Below are 19991 nucleotides of genomic sequence, written 5' to 3' on the forward strand. Positions count from 1 at the left end.
TGTCTGTTTCAATTATGATCACAGCCCAAACACCACATCGAGCTAATATTTATTCTTGCTCGAACACCATCTTATTCGAAACCCATTAAAACCGTTACCTTCATAAACCCACGAACGATTTCTCTTTTTCTGTTTCTTCTTCCGTTCTATGATTACTAAGAACCCAATACTATTTTTCTTCCTATCGTGAACCACCCAACAAAACCCAAAAGACTACTATTACATTTTGTTTATACTCCAATAAAGATGATGAACAATGAACCTATTTTATAGCTCGAAAGACGATGACCTACAACAACGATGATTATTGATGAAGAGTATGATAACATGATCGTGGTGATGTTACAGTAAAGGTGTTATGGAGATGATGATGATGAATGGTGAATAATGTTGATGATGATAAATCGAAGGAGATGGCTGCAGATCGAAAACCTACTGTTACATACGGCTGCTAACTCCTCACCGTATTCCTGTTTTGGGTTTTAAACTTCAATAAACTGGATCAAATTGTTATTGGGCTGCCATTTTCTGATTTGGGCCGTTTTGTTTTTCTATTGGGCTGAAACATGAACAAGTGGAATATTTAAACTGTTTTCGGGTTAAAAATATTAGGTTAGTAATTTAAATCAGAAAAGTTGCTGATGGATCCACGGTTTAGTGGTGGGTTGGATTAACGAGAGGTCGGGTGTTCGAGTCCCATCTTGGGCAGTTTATTTCTTTTTAATGCTTCTAAGCTTTATGAATCCAAGGCCTTTATTTTGAGGTAGTCTTTTTTTATAATAATTATTATTATTATTATTATTATTATTATTTTTATTATCATTATTATTTTTATTATCATTATTATTATTATTATCATTGTTATTATTATTGTTGGTATTACAATTATTATTCTTATCATTACTAATATAGGTATTAGTTATCATTTATTATTATTATTAAGATTATAGTTAAATTATTATTATTATTATTATTAAGTATTAGTACTATTATCAAAATTATTATTTTCATTATCAATATTATTAAACTTATCTTTTTAGTTAAAAACTACTATTATTATTAAAAGTATCATTCAGCTAAAATTATTATTTTGTTATCATTAAAAACTATCATATTTTTTATTAAAATTTTCATTATTAAAAAGAAACATTTTTTTTATTATATTTTTTATTACTATCATTATCATTATCATTATTATCCTTAACTTAGTGTTATTATTAATTTTTGCAAACAGAAGATATTTATATAAAAATATATATACTAATATTACATAATATTAGGTTTTAACTAATAGAATATTATTTATATTGACATAACGTTAATTAAATCATATATCAAATAGGCATTATAATATATTATATGTATTAATAAAATTTTATATAAATATTAATCTTAATACATAACTTCATATATATAAAGTTGTCCGAATACCATTATATGTGTTAATATACATATAAATGATATAGGTTCGTGAATCCGAGGCCAACTCTATACTTGTTCAATGTCGTCATATGTATTTTTACTACAAAATACAGTATGGTGAGTTCATTTGATTCCCTTTTACTCTTTACATTTTTGGGACTGAGAATACATGCGCTGTTTTTATAATTGCTTTATTAAATGCTTTTGAAATATATTTTGAACTGCGAATACATGAAATGCTTTTATAAATGTTTGACGAGATAGACACAAGCAAAACATTCCTCGAATGAATTATTATGCAGACAGAAGTTCTGCGGATTATTATTGATTTATGTGGACATGATAATTGCCACCATTGAATTATGTGGACATGATAATTGCCACCATTGAATTATGTAGACATGATAATTGCCACCATTGAATTATGTGGACATGATATTTGCCACCATTGAATTATGTGGACATGATAATTGCCACCAATTGAAGTGGATGTTATATATCGAGAGAATGATTTTATACACAAGTTATGTGTATGATATTTTGTACACGAGATATGTGTACGGTTACAAAGATTTGTTAAAATGGTTTCGTACACGAGAAAGGTGTACTGTATTTAAAAGATATCGCATGTACATTACAGGTGGGTATAGGATTCGGGCCCATTTGTACCATGCAGGATTTAAATCTTGTGGTCTATCAAAATGATGAATTTTATTGTTTTATGATAAACTTATGAACTCACCAACCTTTTGGTTGACACTTTAAAGCATGTTTATTCTCAGGTATGAAAGAAACCTTCCGCTGAGCATTTTTCTCATTTTAAAGACATTATTTGGAGTCGATCGTCGCAATGGAACCATATGTTGGTGACTTCGTCCAGATGGATTAGGACGGGGCATCACAGTTTGAAATCCCACCGGATTTGAAATCCTGGGATTTGAAATCCTATCTTCTGTTTGGTTCGAGGTTTTTAAATCTCAGAATTTGTAATGCGAACTCAAAACGTGAATACGATCGCAAAACGCAAACCCAAAATCAAACAAACGGGAATGCGACCGTCATACGCGAACCCGAAACCGAAACGTGAACCCGAAACGCGAACCCGAAACGCGAACCCGAAACTCGAGCCCTAAATGCGAGCCCGAAACGCAAGCCTGAAATGCGAGCCCGAAACTCGAACCCGAAACGGGAACCCGAAACTCGAACCCGAAACTCGAACCCTGAACCCGAACCTGAAACGGGTACCCGAAAAGCGAACCCGAAACGCGAACCCGGAACGCGAACCCGGAAAGCGAATTCGAAACATGAACGCGAAACGTAAATCGTAAATGTAAGATCTTAGAACATGGGATTTCAAATCCCTCATATATACAATGGATTTTCAAATCCTTCATCTATCGGATTTCGTGGGATTTGAAATGCAAATCTCTCCAACCAAATCCTCCAACCAAACATGGAATTTCATGGGATTTGAAATGTAAATCCCTCCAAATCCCACAAAATCCCACGAACCAAACGCCACCTTAAGGTTTTTAGTTTTGCTGAACTAGGTTATTCAACTTAAATTATGGTAAATTTGTATAATTATCACTTAATTCAGTTTAGAATGCTCAAAGAACTCAACTTTTGCCATCACTTCTTCATTTCTAACCACCGATTTTGTTCTGTTATTCTTGTAAATTTGTTTCTCGCATTTGTACCGAATAAATTTGTATAGAAATGAACGGATCTGATTCTGGACGAATCTACGAGCCAGCGATGACGCCAATGACGTCACAGCCGCCGGTCAACCGCATGTACATTCCAGGTGTTTCTGGTGGTTTCAGTATTGCTACTGATGTAATGTCTAGCAGTGGTGGTGGTAGGGGTGGCGGTCGGGTCGTCACAGCTCGATTGGTAGGGTTGGTTATTTTTGAGCTTATTCGTGTTTTTTGTACTTTTGTTGATTTCTTCACGTTTCAGTGAAAGGAGTTCGTTATATAGCATTCGTTTTTTTGGCAAAAAAGTGATTTTAGTTTATATATATTGATTTCAAAAACCACAACAAGAAAAAAAAATTTAATAATAATAATAATATTAATACATTGTTACTCCGTGTTTATTTTAATATAATAATAAATAATATACTAATAATAATAATAATAATAAAATAATAATAATCTATATCTATATAAATATTGACTCCAGATTCATAAATATGCTTATTAACTCAATAAAAAATATTTAAGTTATTTATTAGACGGATAGAAAAGTAAAAAAAATTATGATGTGTAAAAAAGTAAAAAAAAAATTAAAAACTATATTAAATAAAAATGTCATAAATTATATTTAACTAATTAATGATCCATAAATACTAATAGATAAACTTTTCATCTTCTAATTAACATCAGTTATTCTTTTTGTAGCCTATAAATATCTCATCTCCATTTCATTTTTCCATATCAATCATCTTCATTTTAATTCCATTTTTCCGTATCGATAATCCAAAAGAACACACCATATACTAATGTTGCATTTTTGAGTTTTTTTTTATGAAAAGAAAAAAAATGATATATAGATTATTGTTGTAGCTATAGTATATATATCCGGATACAATATATATATATATATATATATATATATATATATATATATATATATATATATATGTTTGTTTTTGTAGCTATCAAAGAAACACCTATTTCAAAATATTGTAAAGCCTGGACAAGTCAATGAGAAACGTGGTAGGCTCTATGTTGGATCGATTCGTCCGAAGATTCCCCTTTTAACGTTAATATTATGATATTATGATTATTATATTGTATATTGTATATTTGTATAATTTATATGATTAATAATTAAGATTATTATTATGATTATGATTATGATTATAGTTCATAATTATAAATATGAATATGATTACAATTATGATTAACAGTAGTTATTATTTTATTTATTATTATTTCTTTGTATTTATAATTTATATAAGTCTGATTATTATAGGAGTAACAGGTTTTATACAACAACAACAACAAAACCCAATCCCACATGAGTGAGGTATGGGGGAGGTGAGACGTAGACAATCCTTTCTCTATCATTGAATAAAGAGAAGTCATTTTTTCACCCCGAGTGTAACACTCCAAGAGTAGAGAAGGTCGTCCCTCTCTCTGTTCGACGGGTAAAGCGATTGCTTCCAAACGGACCTCCGGCCAAAATAAATAAATAAGTAAATTAAAAAAAAGATATATATATGTATATGTATATATATATATATATATATATATATATATATATATATATATATATATATATATATATATATATAATAAAATAAAATAATAATAACGCCATGTAACAGGTTTTATACATGTAAATATATAGATCCTATTTATTTAATTAATGAATATTATGATTATTATATTGTATATTTGTATAATTTATATGATTAATAATTAAGATTATGATTATTATTATGATTATAGTTCTTAATTATAAATATGAATATGATTACGATTATGATTAATAGTAGTTATAATTTTATTTATTCTAATTTTATTATTTTTATAATTTATATAACTATGATTATTATAGGTGAAACAAGTTTTATACATACATATATGCAACGATATCTATCGATGTTAATATGAAAAATGAAAAGTTTGAAACTATTGTTATTATTTATGTGATAACTTAACAAAATTTTAATAAGGAAAATGAAAAGATTGAAACTAATCATATAATTTATGACATATCAATTTTACTTATTATGAATGAATGTTTTAACTAAATTTAAATTAAGGATAATAAAAAGATAACAGTTATCGAAAAGTTTATAAAATTTAATAGTAAATTATAAAGGTAATATATGTTTTAATTCATTTGATCACCTTTAGTAAACTTTTGTTTATATATAGTTGCAACATACGTTAGTACATATGACTTGAATTTGCAGATTTTCATAGTGTAAAACAAAACATATGTACAAAATCTTACTTGGACACTTGCATAATCGGACCAACATCAACTTTTACTTCGCGGTTAATATGTTTTCGACCAACTCCCACTATGACTCTAACCATTCGGAAAACGAATTTCAAAATAGTGAAATTTGAGAGAAGTCATACAAGGCATGAGATGTATAGTGGAATCAACAGTTAAACATAAATTTTAAAAAATTGAAATTTGAAACAATCTGTGCAACGCACGGGCTTTGCTTTCTAGTAATAATAATAATAATAATACTCCGTAATAATTATAATAATTCATAATTAATAATTAATAATTAATAATTAATAATTAATAATTAATAATGAATAATGAATAATTAATTATTAATAATATAATTAATAATTAATAATCAATAATTATTAATTATCTATAGCAAGCGTCGATTTATTGACGACTTGACTGACTCTTAGAGCCTAAATTAACTTTCAGGCGGGATTTAAAACTCTTTGAAATTTGATTTTACCATTTTCACGGCGTCTCAATTCTATTTTTAATTTTTATTTAATTTTTTTATAATTTTTTTTCCTACTTATTGGTGGAGATCTACTCGAAAACAATCTCTATCCGTCGAATAGAGAAAGAGATGACTTTCTTTACTTTTGAGAGTGTTTTCAATCTGGATGGAGAAATGACTTGTCTTTATTCTTGAATAGAGGAATGATTGTTTACATCTCACCTCACTTATACACCACTTATGTGCTATTTAATTTTGTTGTTGTGTTGTGTAATAAGTAATATTAATTATTAATTAATAATTAATAATTAATAATAATACTACAATACTCACCAATCTATTATTAATTCTCTTTATGAATATTAATTACTAATTAATTCATTTCTAAATTCCACAAAACCTTAAATTGCTTCTGCTCTTGAAAATTATATTCCGAATATCCTCACATTTGACATTTATCTGTAAGTATATCATGGATTCCCTCAAATTTTCTCGATTCTCAATTTTATATTTAATTTATTCAATATTTTCCCCTCATGTAGCTGTAAATTTGAAAGAAAATAATAATAATAAAAAAATTCATTTTTCAATATGGTTAGTGTTATTATACTTCCTTTATACGGTACTTCTTTTCTAGTCTAATTTTGTTAATTCAGGGTCAAAATTTGATTTTGAAAAGAATTAGGGTTTTTAGTTTTGCTGAACTAGGTTATTCAACTTAAATTATGGTAAATTTGTATAATTATCACTTAATTCAGTTTAGAATGCTCAAAGAACTCAACTTTTGCCATCACTTCTTCATTTCTAACCACTGATTTTGTTCTGTTATTCTTGTAAATTTGTTTCTCGCATTTGTACCGAATAAATTTGTATAGAAATGAACGGATCTGATTCTGGACGAATCTACGAGCCAGCGATGACGCCAATGACGTCACAGCCGCCGGTCAACCGCATGTACACTCCAGGTGTTTCTGGTGGTTTCAGTATTGCTACTGATGTAATGTCTAGCGGCGGTGGCGGTAGCGGTAGCGGTGGCGTTGGCGTTGGCGTTGGCGGTGGTGGTGGTGGTGGGAGTGGGAGTGCAGGATTCCACCATAATATCAATATTAACGAGCACGGTGGCCACGGACACGGTGCAGGGGAAACGATGGTGAAAAAACGAGGGAGACCGAGGAAATACGCGCCGGACGGTTCTATGTCACCGTTTGCCGCCGCAGTGAAGGCGGCGAAGTTGACTCCTGTAAATGCTGCAACTGCTGTTTCGTTAAACGGATCATTTGAACCGCCATATCCGGGTGGTTCGCCTGTTACGGCAGCTCCGGTTAGTTCGGTTCCTATGGAGGAAGGTTTTGAATCATTGAAGAAGGTTAGAGGTAGACCGCCTGGTTCGACAAACAGGAAACAGAAAATTGAATCTTTTGGTAAAATTTATTACGCTACTTAGTATTATGTGAAAAAGTTTAAATCTTTTTGACTTTTTTGTTTAATTTTTGTTATTAAGATTAAGATTCTAGCTGAAAAGCATTCTTGTTAATCTGTTTTGTTGTGGGTGAATAACAAAATCCTGTTAGCTAATGTATCCTGCTAGAAATTTAAGTGTTTGACTTTTGAATTTTGGTCAACCCAGATCCAAATTCGTTGGTTATATAATATCCTGTTAGTCATGATAGTGGGACATGGAATGTTTCTTTGACTTTTGTTCTGATTAGCTTCTGATTGACTTCGCTAGTTTGTTGTATGTTTGGACCTCATTTTCTGTTGACTTTTCTTTATATACTGTGGTACTAGGTTGCCGTTGACTTGTATGTTTTCTTAATACATACCATAGGATGAAACTAATGAGAATAATGTTTCATTTAGATTATTGATATGGTTGATAATATTGAATTTTGTGTCACAAGATATTGGTGCATGTACATATATGAATATTATGTTCCTTAAAACGGTCCTCCTATAATATTGTAAAACTTTATTTTTGCAGGATCAGGTGAAGGTGAATCTGCTTTTACTGCGCATATCATCATGGTGCAGCCTGGAGAGGTTACTTTATTCCCATTGTTATCTCCATGCTTATTTAAGATCCAAATTTACAACGACATCATGTAAATTATTTAACTGCTCTTAAAGATTGTTGAGTTATTTTAAAGAACGTTAAAGTGCGTTATGTTGCTTAAAGGAAAATGAAACAAGCTTAAAATGTTGAAAGACTGAATGTTGTTTTTATAAATTTTGACTATTTCTAGTCACATTCTTGACTAATCGGCTAATTACAGTGTTTTGTTTTTTGTTCATTTATTTACAATAATGTTCAAATTATTATATGGATTTTCAGGATGTGCTAAACAGGATAATGTCATTTTCTCAAAATGGAGCAGGGGCCATATGCATCATGACCGGCATCGGTGTCATTACTAACGCTACACTTCGCCAAGCAGCAACTTCTGGTGGAACTGCAACATATGAGGTTTATTTGGTTTCATTTTTTTTGGAAATTAAAAAAAAGAAAAAAAAGAATTAGACTCGTATAATAATGAAACGACAGTACTAACGAAGTAATATTATTACATTAATAGTAAGAATTACTTTGTATATGGTGTAGATTCATGTGTAATTTGATCTTAAACTAGGGTTAAGTGCGCCAATATGTATCGAACTAATGACTGACATTTATAATTATAATGTGTATCGAACTATATGGGCTTCCATTGCGTGTAATGAACTTTCACTATATTGCTTTTGTATGTAATTTTTGGTGCTTCTTATTGTGTCATCTATATAAGATATCAAGTGGCATCTTTATGAGTACGTCAACAGAATACAATCAATCAATACATACAATAAATTGAAAAGTTCATTACAAGCGAGGCCCGAATAGTTCGATACATTTTGAAGCACTTAAGGTTCGATAATAGTAACCGCAGTTAGATTAAATATGGTTTTAGTAAATTTTATTGTGGAATCAATATTGGATAATTTCAGATGTTTCTAAATCCAACAATTAATATTCTTGTGGCTTGTGCAGGGGCGTTTTGACATATTATCTCTTTCTGGTTCGTTTGTGCAATCAGAGTTATATGGTCAGCGCACAAGGACTGGTGGACTAAGCGTGATGCTATCTGGACCAGATGGTCGGGTTTTTGGTGGTGTTGTAGGCTGGACTCTTAACGGCTGCATCTCTTGTTCAGGTCTTGTCTAATTTTTCACTCTTAATACTCGTTCCGTTTTCTTTTAAATCCGTTCTTATTTTTCTCAGTATTCACGCAATACCTAATAGTTACCTTTTGTTAAATATTAGTACCAGCTACGGACTATAATTTTTTACAAAGTTTTTTGCGTGGGTGGTTTAGTTCCCTGGGTGATCCCGGACTGCTGATAAAATAATAAAATTAAACAACCTTGTTTATATAATAATAATGTGATGCATGCAGGTTATAGTAGGAAGTTTTGATCTTGAGAATAGTAGAGAAGAGGGTAATAACCATATAGAACCATTAATGAACGGTACATCAGCAAAGGTGGTGACACCAGCAGCTAACCACCATTGCACAGGTGGACCAATTAGCAGCTCCCAATCTCATGGGACGATGAGCGAGTCTTCAGGGAGTCCATTGAACCGAGGAGGTGACGAAAGTAGCCCTCAAGGCATCTTGGCAAACATGCCATGGAAGTGATTATGTTATTGCAGGCAGATTCAACAAGTATTTATTTATTTATTGGGTAGGGTTGACTTGAGGGTATACTTATTTAGTTTAGCATTGATTTGATCTTGTATTTTAGTTGGTAGTTGAGGTCCTGAGGAGTTGCATGATAAGAGTTGAGACCCCGTGTAGGTGTTTCCCAGCAGAACCTATGATCAAATCCAATGCTAGTTTCTTAATTATTATTAAAGCATCGTGTATTTGTTATATCAGATCTTATTCAATACATTTGAAATTATTATTCAAAGTTTTAATTGAAATTATTCTAACTCATAATAATCCATTTGAAATTGTATTGAATGGAAATTGTAAATGATATAAAGTTAAATGATATAAACTTATTGTATCAACCATGTGAATGGAAATTCAAATATAAACATACTGTATTAACCTTTTACATACATATATATAAATTAGTATAATTTATTTACAACCAAAAAGCCAATATTGAGGCTAAACTTTACAACTTTGAGGTTGAGAGTTTAAGTCCTGCATAGGACATTTCGTCGTGGTGTATATATTCGTGTTACTATTAAATAAGTGTGTGAGTTTCCCTTAAAAAAATGAAGTTTTCTAATGACAACCCTAAGGGTTGTCATTAAGATATTTGGACATGTTAATTATGTTTGTACATTCAATGTAACTACTCATTCTCTAGAAATAACCACCACTAAGTCAACAAATGTATCACAAGTTAATGCATAATTTTTTCTTAAAGACAACCCTAAGGGTTGTCATTAGAAAACTTCTAAAAAAATATAATTTATTTACAAATGTTGTGAACATAATTTAAAGTGGGTAGGAAGGAAAAAGTGTTACTAGTTCATTTTATAATAATTAATAGAGTTTTTCAACTTTGAATAGTTGAATACATATTTTTGTCATTCAAATGTTAAATGTTATTGATAAATGCGATAAATGTCAAATGGTTAACCGTTCGAAAAATTTAATGGATTAAACACAACCTTGAACCAAAAGAAAAATTACACTAAATTTATTAATGTAGTACATTTTCTTTCTTTTCTAGCTTGACTCCGTAACTTTTTTTTTTTTTTTAGTTTTCTTTTGTTAGTGACAATCTTTAAAGTTGTGATTAAAATAAAATTAAGCATATAATATAAGTTCGTTATAAGATGTTATATCAAAAAAATAGTTGATTAATTCAAATTTATAAAAACCATTCTTAATAATACTTTGGGTTATCAATATGACGTTCTAAAAAAATACTTTAGGTTATCGCTAGAAAATCATTTTTTTTTTATTGTTTTCATTCATAATAAATAAAAAAAACTCTCACAATAAACAAACACGAAGAGTGTGTAAACTTATCACGTGTCAGATTCTCACCTCCTCACCGATTCCAAAATTGCCGGCAGTTGTTCGACGAAATGCCTCACCCAAATCTCCATCACTTCACCAACACCAACACCAACCTTCTTCTTCTTCAGAGTTAATTTCGGTAAAACCCCCAATTTTACCCCTTATTTTCGAATTTCGTAGTAATGCACTTCCTGTTTTTATGCATAATTATAATTATAATATATTGCTCTACTCTCTGTCGCATATTGCATTTTTTGAGTTTTGAAAATAAGTGATTAAGTGCATTTCTGTGAGTTTATTCATGAATTTACTACTTTAAGGGGGTGTTTGGGTACAGGGTCCGATCTGCAACAGGCAGACTTCCCCTAGAAATTGTAAATTATGTTTCATTTTAAATCTTTGCCTATAAAAGTGACAAAATTAGTTTTTTTGCCCCTCCATGCGAATTTGGGTGGGCTGATTTTGTATGCTTATTTAAACACTGTATAAGTTAGTTGGTTCTTAATTTTATTCTTTATATCAAATACTATTGTTATGCTATGGGTTTTCTGTAAACTCTTTTAGGACTAATTATGGGTCGGTTAAGACAGTTTTACCATAACCGACTCGTCGGTTAATGAGAAATCAAACCCATCGGTTATAGGTTAACCGGGTTGGCGGTATTTGGCTAGTCAGTCGGTTATTGCTACATGTTAACTTAAAAACGTTTTACGTACTGCGTTATATTGGTTCATATGGAAATTGGCTAAAAAGACGTTCATATGAATATTTCTTGATGACATCATCTTTAATGATCTACTAATTGAAGTAGCTTCTAGAAAGTGTATGCTTCAAATTGAATGAGTCTTAGCTTGTGCTGGCTCAGATATTACTTGTTCATGTATCATGTTACCTGCATATGATATTGCAGTTTTTAAGCTAACCAATTTGGGCTATGGGTGGATGTTTGATTTTTGAGATCATAATTATAGTTGGGGATTAAATATTTATTACATGTTTATGCTCATTGGTATCCATTATGGTCTATGTAAAATATGTTACTATGATATTTGTGCTACTGTACATAACACTAGTATTTACATATATAGATATTAGATATATGTTATACAAGTAAAAAAGATTAGTTTTTTGGACCGGTTAATGTAAGTTAACCATAACCAAACCGAATTACTTGGTTAGTTTAAAAACAATAATCAAATCGGTAGTTATTGATATGGTTCGGATAACTCTGTTACATATCAACCAATGTTTTTCTTTTCAGTTCTTTTCTATATCAAACTCGTATCATTTTTAATGTTAACTAAAAATTTCATACAATTCCTCATTGTGGGCAACTAAATCTGATTTTATAATACTAATGATTAATAAATGTATATGTTACTATGGTCTCGAATTTTAGTAGGTATCAACTTATGGGCTACCTTTCATACAAGGGAAATTAGTTATTTGAATACTAAGATATAGTTTAGATAGAATGCTATTATGTTTTGTTCGTTATAGATAGATGGTTTATTTACTGAACATATTATACATCAACGTAGCATTATCATATTATACATCAATGTAGCATTATAATGTTTACATCAATGTAGCATGATTATATTATACATCAATGATAAGCTATTGTAGTACTGTCCTCTATCTAGAATTACCTACCTGCCCAAAGTTCATATATATACAATGTTACAGTAATATGTTAGATTTTATAAAATTCGAAAGTAATCAACTTTTGTTTGTTTATAATTTTTTTTTTTTTTTTTTTTGTTAGCTCAGCTAAGGACGAACGTAAGATCAGATCAACCACTTGTAGAACTAACTTTTAGAAAACAATGGTGAACTCAGAAGATTCAAATGAAAATGGAAATTCATCTAGTGGTATTAACGAAGAAAATGTAATCAAGAAACAGGGGATTGATGATGGACCTTTTGTGATGCCCCTTATATCAATTCCTAAACTCGAAGAGAGAGGCAGTAGTTCAAAAAAAGCATGTAATATTGTTATGTCTGGAACAGCTATAAAGGGTGAATTAGGACCCGCTGTAGGAGCGGTAGATATCGGGATTAACAAAACTGCGTATTTTTTTCAAGTTGCTCTACCTGGTGTCATCAAGGATCCTGGTATGCTTTCTTTTCATTATTTTCTTCCTTCTCGATTACGTGTCTTGTGGGCCATCTGTAGATAGTGATTATTTTGCTATTTTGACTAACCAATGATCTAATAATCAGATATGTAATAGAACAATCTGCACGTTTTATATGTTCTATTAATTAATGTTTGAATTTGTAAGTATCAATCTGTTTTTAAGTAATTTTGATTGATAATCAAAGGAATTGATACGTAAAATATTAAATGAAAAAATGTACCCAGCTTTTTACAAATTCTTATTCGGTACTCAATTTTTTTTTCAAACAGAAGGGATATTTATTATTATATTTAACTCTTATGAAGCCATCATGATGACACCAAAAACTGTTTTTTCGGATGGTTGTGGGACCGCATATTTCTGCCTTTTACAATTAAATGTGATTTTTAACACCTTTTGAAGTATCATGACTAATAAAAATCGATTTATTCAACGTAACAGAAAAAACTTGAATACCTTAAAATTTTCAATGTGATAAAGAAGAGCCCTTTTTGAGACTATCTTGAATGCATTGTGATACCATGTTTGAGTCTCAAGAGAATTTATTTAAGAAACGAAGACCGTATACATATATACATACATATTGTATTACAATTGTAATGCTTCTGGATTATTAGAATAAGCACAGATGAATCATGATGTTGTTATCAATCAATTTTACTTTTGCAGGTCAGTTTAGTTGTGAGATCGAACGTAACGGGATGGTTCATGTAAGAGGTGAAACATCAACAGGTGGAACAACCATTACAAGACATTCTCGTGTTTTCAATATGAAATTTCAACAGCAATCACCACCTGGACCATTCACCCTCTCGTTTACCCTTCCAGGACCTGTCGATCCAAGGCTGTTTTATCCCAACTTTAGATCGGATGGCATTTTCGAAGCCGTTGTTATGAAATGCGATTAATATCTACATGGATTTATAAGCTTTCCTAAGTCTTCTTTTACCACTTTCCAACTAGGGCTAAAGATGATATTGAGTAGCAGTGAGTGGTTTACTAGTAGATAGTTTTTTGTTTGAGACCTGTATTTTGTTTGCTAGCTTTGCTTTCAAACCATTTTTAACTAATTTCTATATTAAAAGTTTGACAAGGTAGCAAAAGTTTATGAGATTAATTCCATCGACAGTTTATATTTTTGTTACATTTTAATTATTACCAATATAACTAATAGACAAAATTTGTCTTTTTTGTTATGAATAGTATTATTTAATTTTTCACTTTTCACAAACTTAACCCCCTAACTTCCATTAAAATACAAATCGAACCCCCACTTTATACCTATATTCTAACTTATTACTTATCCCATCACTATCATCAAAAATACTGAATAATAACATCCACCACGCTTTACCGACTTGTACACTGCGCTCAAACAGTAGGACCCACATAGGCCACTACTGCGCTACATTTTTTTTTGGTCTCCAACGATAAAAGAAACAACTTTCTTAAAAGGAACAACCCTTCAATGCTACCAAAAGATGTCGAAAAACATTATTTTTTACAAAATAGATCAACTAACTTTAACGCTAAAAGAAGCAACTTTCACAAAAGGAACAACCCTTCAATGTTAGACGTCGAAAAAAAAATCTTTTTTACAAAATAGATCAAGACTTTTTTTTTAACTCGCATTCAAAACGGAGCCCCCTGCGTGAAGCGAGGGCTCCACAGCTGGTTACTTACTGCTTACAAAGTCACGTACCGAATCAAACGATTTAATTTGTTTTTTCTGTTATAGATGATACTGTACATTTCGGGTATTTATGCTAAGTGGTTATGTTAACCAAAAGACACAAGTACACAGACACATAAATAGACAAGTGGTTATGTTGAGCCAAAAGACACAGGACACAACTTAATTTGCTGCTTCATTTTTTCTTTTTCTTCTTCTTGGTTCCTTTGTCTTCACGTCTACACGTCCTTTGATTATGGCCATAGTCTCCACATTTACCGCAACGCAGAATTTTACCGCTGGGGACCTTTGACTGATCAATGGTGCATTGTAGGTCTTTAATCAGTTCATTAAGTTCATTTAACCTGTGTGATACATGACAAAAAAAAATTAAAAATTTGACCACGTGTAATATATTAAACTGACACGTGCAAGCTCATTAACGATGTGAATGGTTGACATAGTGTTGAAATAAAAAGGATCAGAACTGTATTTGCTCATCATTTCCTGGAAAAGACCAAACGAAATAGTTGACCAGAGTTGACCAAAGTGGACCAGTTGCCCAACGGCTATTTCCTTTTTAGTCAAAAGCAGATTCTTCAAAAAAGTAAAAAATCACCATTCCAAAATAGGAATTAGCTGTTATATTCTTTGTATTATAAATCAAATAGCAATTCATTGTAAAGATATATCAATTCAAGTTTATGAATAATCACTTATCAATATCAATTCAATACTACAAAATCAGTTCATATTGTATCAATTTAAACATGGTATCAGAGCTTTGGTGTTGATCTAAGATCAAAACACTCAATTAGCTTCAATCATTTACCTCAAATTAAGCTGCCATGTCGGAAGACGGTAGTCTGAATCGTTCAAATCAATCAACCCAAAACAGTAGTAACATTGATGTTACTAAGGTGGGTACTTTTACAGTGCCAACACCTAGCCATTATATGAATTTCAATTCAAAACAGAGCAACCATAAACAACCCAGTTGCCATATAAACCCATCACCACAGCCACCTCTTAAACAAGACAGCACCACCTTAACCCATCACCACCGCAAACCACCCCCGTTATTTAAAGCAAAGAATAAGTGCACATATATTGGGAACTCGAAGCATACAATTGCAGAGGCCGTGGGTAACCTAGAGGAAACCAGCAGCGGCGGCGCCCAATATTCATCCCAGAACTTAGCTTTTCCAGCGGCGGTGGACGGTGGTGCCGGGGTTGAATGGGTGGCAGAACAAGATAGAGAAGGTGAAGTTGCAAGTGGTTTGGGAGTTGTGGCTGAGAAAGACAGAAGAAGCTCGTACAAATTAGGTATAGGGTTTGAGAGTTTACTCTCTAACCCTCTTCCTTCTCTTCCTTTTTATTTTAAACCCCATATAACTTCCAAATTGCATATTAATTCCCCATGTCATTTACAATTTATGAAAACAACCCCTGGTTACTCTAATGTGCGTAAAAACTTATGTGACCTTTCACCATTTACAAATAAAAACTTAAATATCTGTAATTTTCAATCCATGTCTTCCTTATCTAATTCTAATATTTTTTCAAAAGAAACACTAAAAAATAAAAAATTGTTAAAATCTAAATCTTTTAATTTAAAAAACACATCTTCCTTTGGAAAAGCTAATGCGGTTACAAATACGATAAAAAATAATGAATGGATTTTTGATTGTGGTGCTACTCACACCATGACTTTTGAAAAATCTGATTTTTGTACTGAATCGAAACCCCGGGTAAAAAAAATTCAAGCTGCCAATGGAGAGATTGTTCAAGTGAAGGGGGCTGGGAAAATTGAAATTACTCCAACTTTGAGATTATCTAATTGTTTATATATCTCGGACCTGTCTTATAAACTGTTATCCATTAGCCACGTTACAAAAGAACTAAATTGTTCTGTTCTATTACACCCCACCTTTTGTATCCTTCAAGACATTAGGACTGGGGCAATTATTGGACGTGGCACCGAACGGGGTGGGTTGTACTATGTGGACGAAGTAACCCAACAAGGTACCGTGATGCTTGCTCACGGAACATCTACAAGGGAAGCTTGGTTATGGCATAGGAGGTTGGGTCAGCCATCTGCCGGATACTTACATGCGTTATTTCCTAGCCTCTTTCCATCCAATGTTACTTTAAATTGTGAAACTTGTATATTGGCCAAAAGCCACCGAAGTACATTTAAACCTAGTAATACTAGAAAAAATGTACCTTTTGCTTTAATTCATTCTGATGTATGGGGTCCTGCACCGGTTATTGGGGGAAGAAATTTTCGGTACTTTGTCTTATTTATTGATGACCATTCACGAATGACTTGGATGTATTTTTTAACCCACAAATCAGAAGTTTTTGATAAATTTTCCCACTTTTATAAAATGGTACAAACTCAATTTAACAAAAACATACAAATGTTAAGATCCGACAATGGGGGTGAGTTTGTAAACTCATCAATGAAACTCTTTTGCGAAAATAATGGGATTATTCATCAAACCTCATGTGCTCATACTCCCGAGCAAAATGGCGTAGCCGAACGTAAAAATCGAATACTTTTAGAAATGACAAGAGCTTTATTAATTGAATCCAAGGCTCCGAAAAGTTTTTGGCCCGAAGCTCTTGCTTCCGCTACCTATCTTATCAACCGATTACCTACTAAAGTTTTGGGCACAAAAACTCCTAAAGATACTCTTTCCCAATTTCATACCCTTCCGACCTCATTTAGCATTGAACCTCGCATATTTGGGTGTTCCGTCTTTGTTCACATCCCAAAAAGTGAGCGCACCAAACTAGATCCATGTGCGGAAAAGTGTGTGATGGTTGGTTATGGGGTCAACCAAAAAGGGTATCGGTGCTATAGTCCAAAGAAACGTCATGTCTACACTACCATGAATTGTGACTTTCTCGAAACTGAATATTTTTATCATTCCCAACTCATGAGTGAGGGGGAGAAAGAGGATAATGACACTCTAAGTTGGATACAATGGATACCTAGATCCGACAATATCCAAACGTCAACACCAAACGCATTTCCCGATTCACCAAACCCATGTCCCAATTCACAAAGTTCAAGTCACAAATCACCTCAACGAGTTCCTGACGAACCACAAAGTTTAAGTCACGAATCACCTCAACAAGTTCCCGACGAACCACAAAGTTCATATCAACAATCAACTCAACAAGTTCCCGACGAACCACAAAGTTCATGTCATGAATCAACTCAACAAGTTCCCGACGAACCGGGTCAAGCAAGTCAGAATGAATCTAACGAAGGATATGTTCTTCCTCCGAGATCTAACAGGGGAGTCCCACCAAAAAGATATGATCCAGAAAAAGAAGCTCTTAGATCAAGATATCCGATGGCAAATATTGCCAAAGGAAATTTATCAGAAAAAGTAAAGAAATTTAATTCCGCATTATACTCGGAAGAAATACCAACGTCTATTGAACAAGCCTTAAAGTCACAGAATTGGAGAAAGGCAATAGAAGTTGAAATGGAAGCTTTGAAGATGAATGATACATGGGAAAAATGTATTATTCCTCAAGGAAAGAAACCAGTTGGATCTCGCTGGGTGTTTACAATAAAACACAAACCAGACGGCACAATTGAAAGATATAAAGCCCGGCTAGTTGCCAAGGGATATACTCAGACCTATGGGACTATTCCGAGACTTTCTCACCGGTGGCTAAAATTGACACCATTAGAGTGCTCTTCTCTATTGCTGCAAATAAAGGATGGCCCCTTCACCAATTTGATGTGAAGAATGCTTTTCTACATGGCGAGCTCAAGGAAGAGGTCTATATGGAAGCTCCACCAGGATTCGCAGAAAATTTTAAAAACAGGGAAGTTTGTCGTCTTAAAAAATCTTTATATGGGCTAAAGCAATCCCCTCGGGCTTGGTTTAGGAAATTTACCTTAGCCATGAAAAAATATGGCTATAAACAAAGTAATTCAGATCACACACTTTTTTTCAAACAAAAAAACCAAATGATAACTTGTTTGATTATCTATGTCGATGACATGATAATTACAGGAAATGATAGAGATGAATTTTTCAACTTAAAAGCAAACGTATCAAAGGAATTTGAAATGAAAGATCTTGGAATGTTAAAATATTTCTTGGGGATCGAAGTTCTTAGATCGCAACAAGAAATATTTATTTGTCAAAAGAAATATGTTCTTGATCTACTTGCTGAAACAGGGATGATCGACTGCAAACCAGCCGAAACTCCTGCAATTCCAAACCAGAAGCTGTTTATCGAAGAAGGAGCTCAACTTGCAAATCGAGAACAATATCAGAGGATCGTCGGAAAGCTAATTTACCTTGCTCATAGCGTATGCGGTAGGAGTTGTCAGCCAATTTATGCATCATCCTCAAGTACATCACATGGAAGCTATGTGGAGAATCATCAGATACCTCAAAGGAACAGCTGGACATGGAGTTGTATTCAAAAACAACGGACACCTCAAAACTCAGATATACACAGATGCAGGTTGGGGAGGTGAAAAAGGAGATAGAAAATCCACGTCAGGGTATTTCACCTCGGTTGGCGGGAACCTGGTTACGTGGAAAAGTAAAAAACAAAAAGTGGTAGCCCTTTCAAGTGTTGAAGCCGAGTTTAGAGGGATAGCACGAGGAGTACAAGAAGCTTTATGGATCAGAAAGCTATTAAAAGAGATCGGATTTCCACCCAAAGACAGTAGTCAGATTTTTTGCGACAATGAAGCAGCAATTGCTATTTCAGAAAATCCAGTTCAACATGATCGAACAAAGCATGTTGAAATTGACAGACATTTTATCAAAGAAAAGCTAGAAGCAGAAATCATCTCACTTCCATTTGTGAGATCAGAAGACCAGCTCGCAGACATCCTTACCAAAGCAGTCAATGGAAGAGTATTTAACGAAGTACTGTTCAAGTTGAATTTCGAAAATCCCACTATTCAACTTGAGGGGGAGTGTTGAAATAAAAAGGATCAGAACTGTATTTGCTCATCATTTCCTGGAAAAGACCAAACGAAATAGTTGACCAGAGTTGACCAAAGTGCACCAGTTGCCCAACGGCTATTTCCTTATCAAAGAAAAGCTAGAAGCAGAAATCATCTCACTTCCATTTGTGAGATCAGAAGACCAGCTCGCAGACATCCTTACCAAAGCAGTCAATGGAAGAGTATTTAACGAAGTACTGTTCAAGTTGAATTTCGAAAATCCCACTATTCAACTTGAGGGGGAGTGTTGAAATAAAAAGGATCAGAACTGTATTTGCTCATCATTTCTTGGAAAAGA

At 32.6% G+C, this 19991-nt stretch overlaps 2 protein-coding genes and 1 pseudogene across 6 annotated transcripts in view; 2 read left to right on the plus strand and 1 right to left on the minus strand.

Moving 5' to 3' along the window:
• Window positions 1-6678: 6678 nt before the first annotated feature.
• LOC139844633 (AT-hook motif nuclear-localized protein 10-like) lies at window positions 6679-9762 on the plus strand (annotated as a pseudogene).
• A 1070-nt stretch (window positions 9763-10832) lies between these two features.
• Window positions 10833-14113, plus strand: LOC139845134 (increased DNA methylation 3-like). Of its 2 annotated transcripts, none has more exons than XM_071835361.1 (3): window positions 10833-11020; window positions 12650-12999; window positions 13695-14113. In XM_071835361.1, the coding sequence occupies exons 2-3, from the start codon at window positions 12711-12713 to the stop codon at window positions 13931-13933; spliced, it is 528 nt and encodes a 175-aa protein (XP_071691462.1). In that variant the 5' UTR covers window positions 10833-11020; window positions 12650-12710; the 3' UTR covers window positions 13934-14113. The 2 variants fall into 2 exon arrangements, with proteins under 2 accessions (XP_071691462.1, XP_071691463.1); XM_071835362.1 differs by having other exon boundaries at window positions 12655-12999.
• A 663-nt stretch (window positions 14114-14776) lies between these two features.
• Window positions 14777-19991, minus strand: part of LOC139839491 (chaperone protein dnaJ GFA2, mitochondrial-like) — a 98493-nt gene continuing 93278 nt past the window's right edge. For all 4 annotated transcript variants that reach the window (XM_071829566.1, XM_071829565.1, XM_071829564.1 and 1 more), the window contains exon 16: window positions 14777-15062. In XM_071829566.1, coding sequence (XP_071685667.1) covers window positions 14894-15062 — 169 coding nt within the window. In that variant the 3' untranslated portion in view covers window positions 14777-14893. The remainder of the gene's footprint in view (window positions 15063-19991) is intronic.

Source organism: Rutidosis leptorrhynchoides, chromosome 4, assembly GCF_046630445.1.
Source record: "Rutidosis leptorrhynchoides isolate AG116_Rl617_1_P2 chromosome 4, CSIRO_AGI_Rlap_v1, whole genome shotgun sequence".
Lineage (NCBI taxonomy): Eukaryota > Viridiplantae > Streptophyta > Magnoliopsida > Asterales > Asteraceae > Rutidosis > Rutidosis leptorrhynchoides.

Bases quoted from the DNA above. Each gene is read 5' to 3' on its own strand.
- LOC139845134 (XM_071835361.1), top strand. From the start codon at position 12,711: ATGGTGAACTCAGAAGATTCAAATGAAAATGGAAATTCATCTAGTGGT. The intron at 13,000-13,694 runs GTATGCTTTCTT...TTACTTTTGCAG, and splicing joins TGGTGTCATCAAGGATCCTG to GTCAGTTTAGTTGTGAGATC.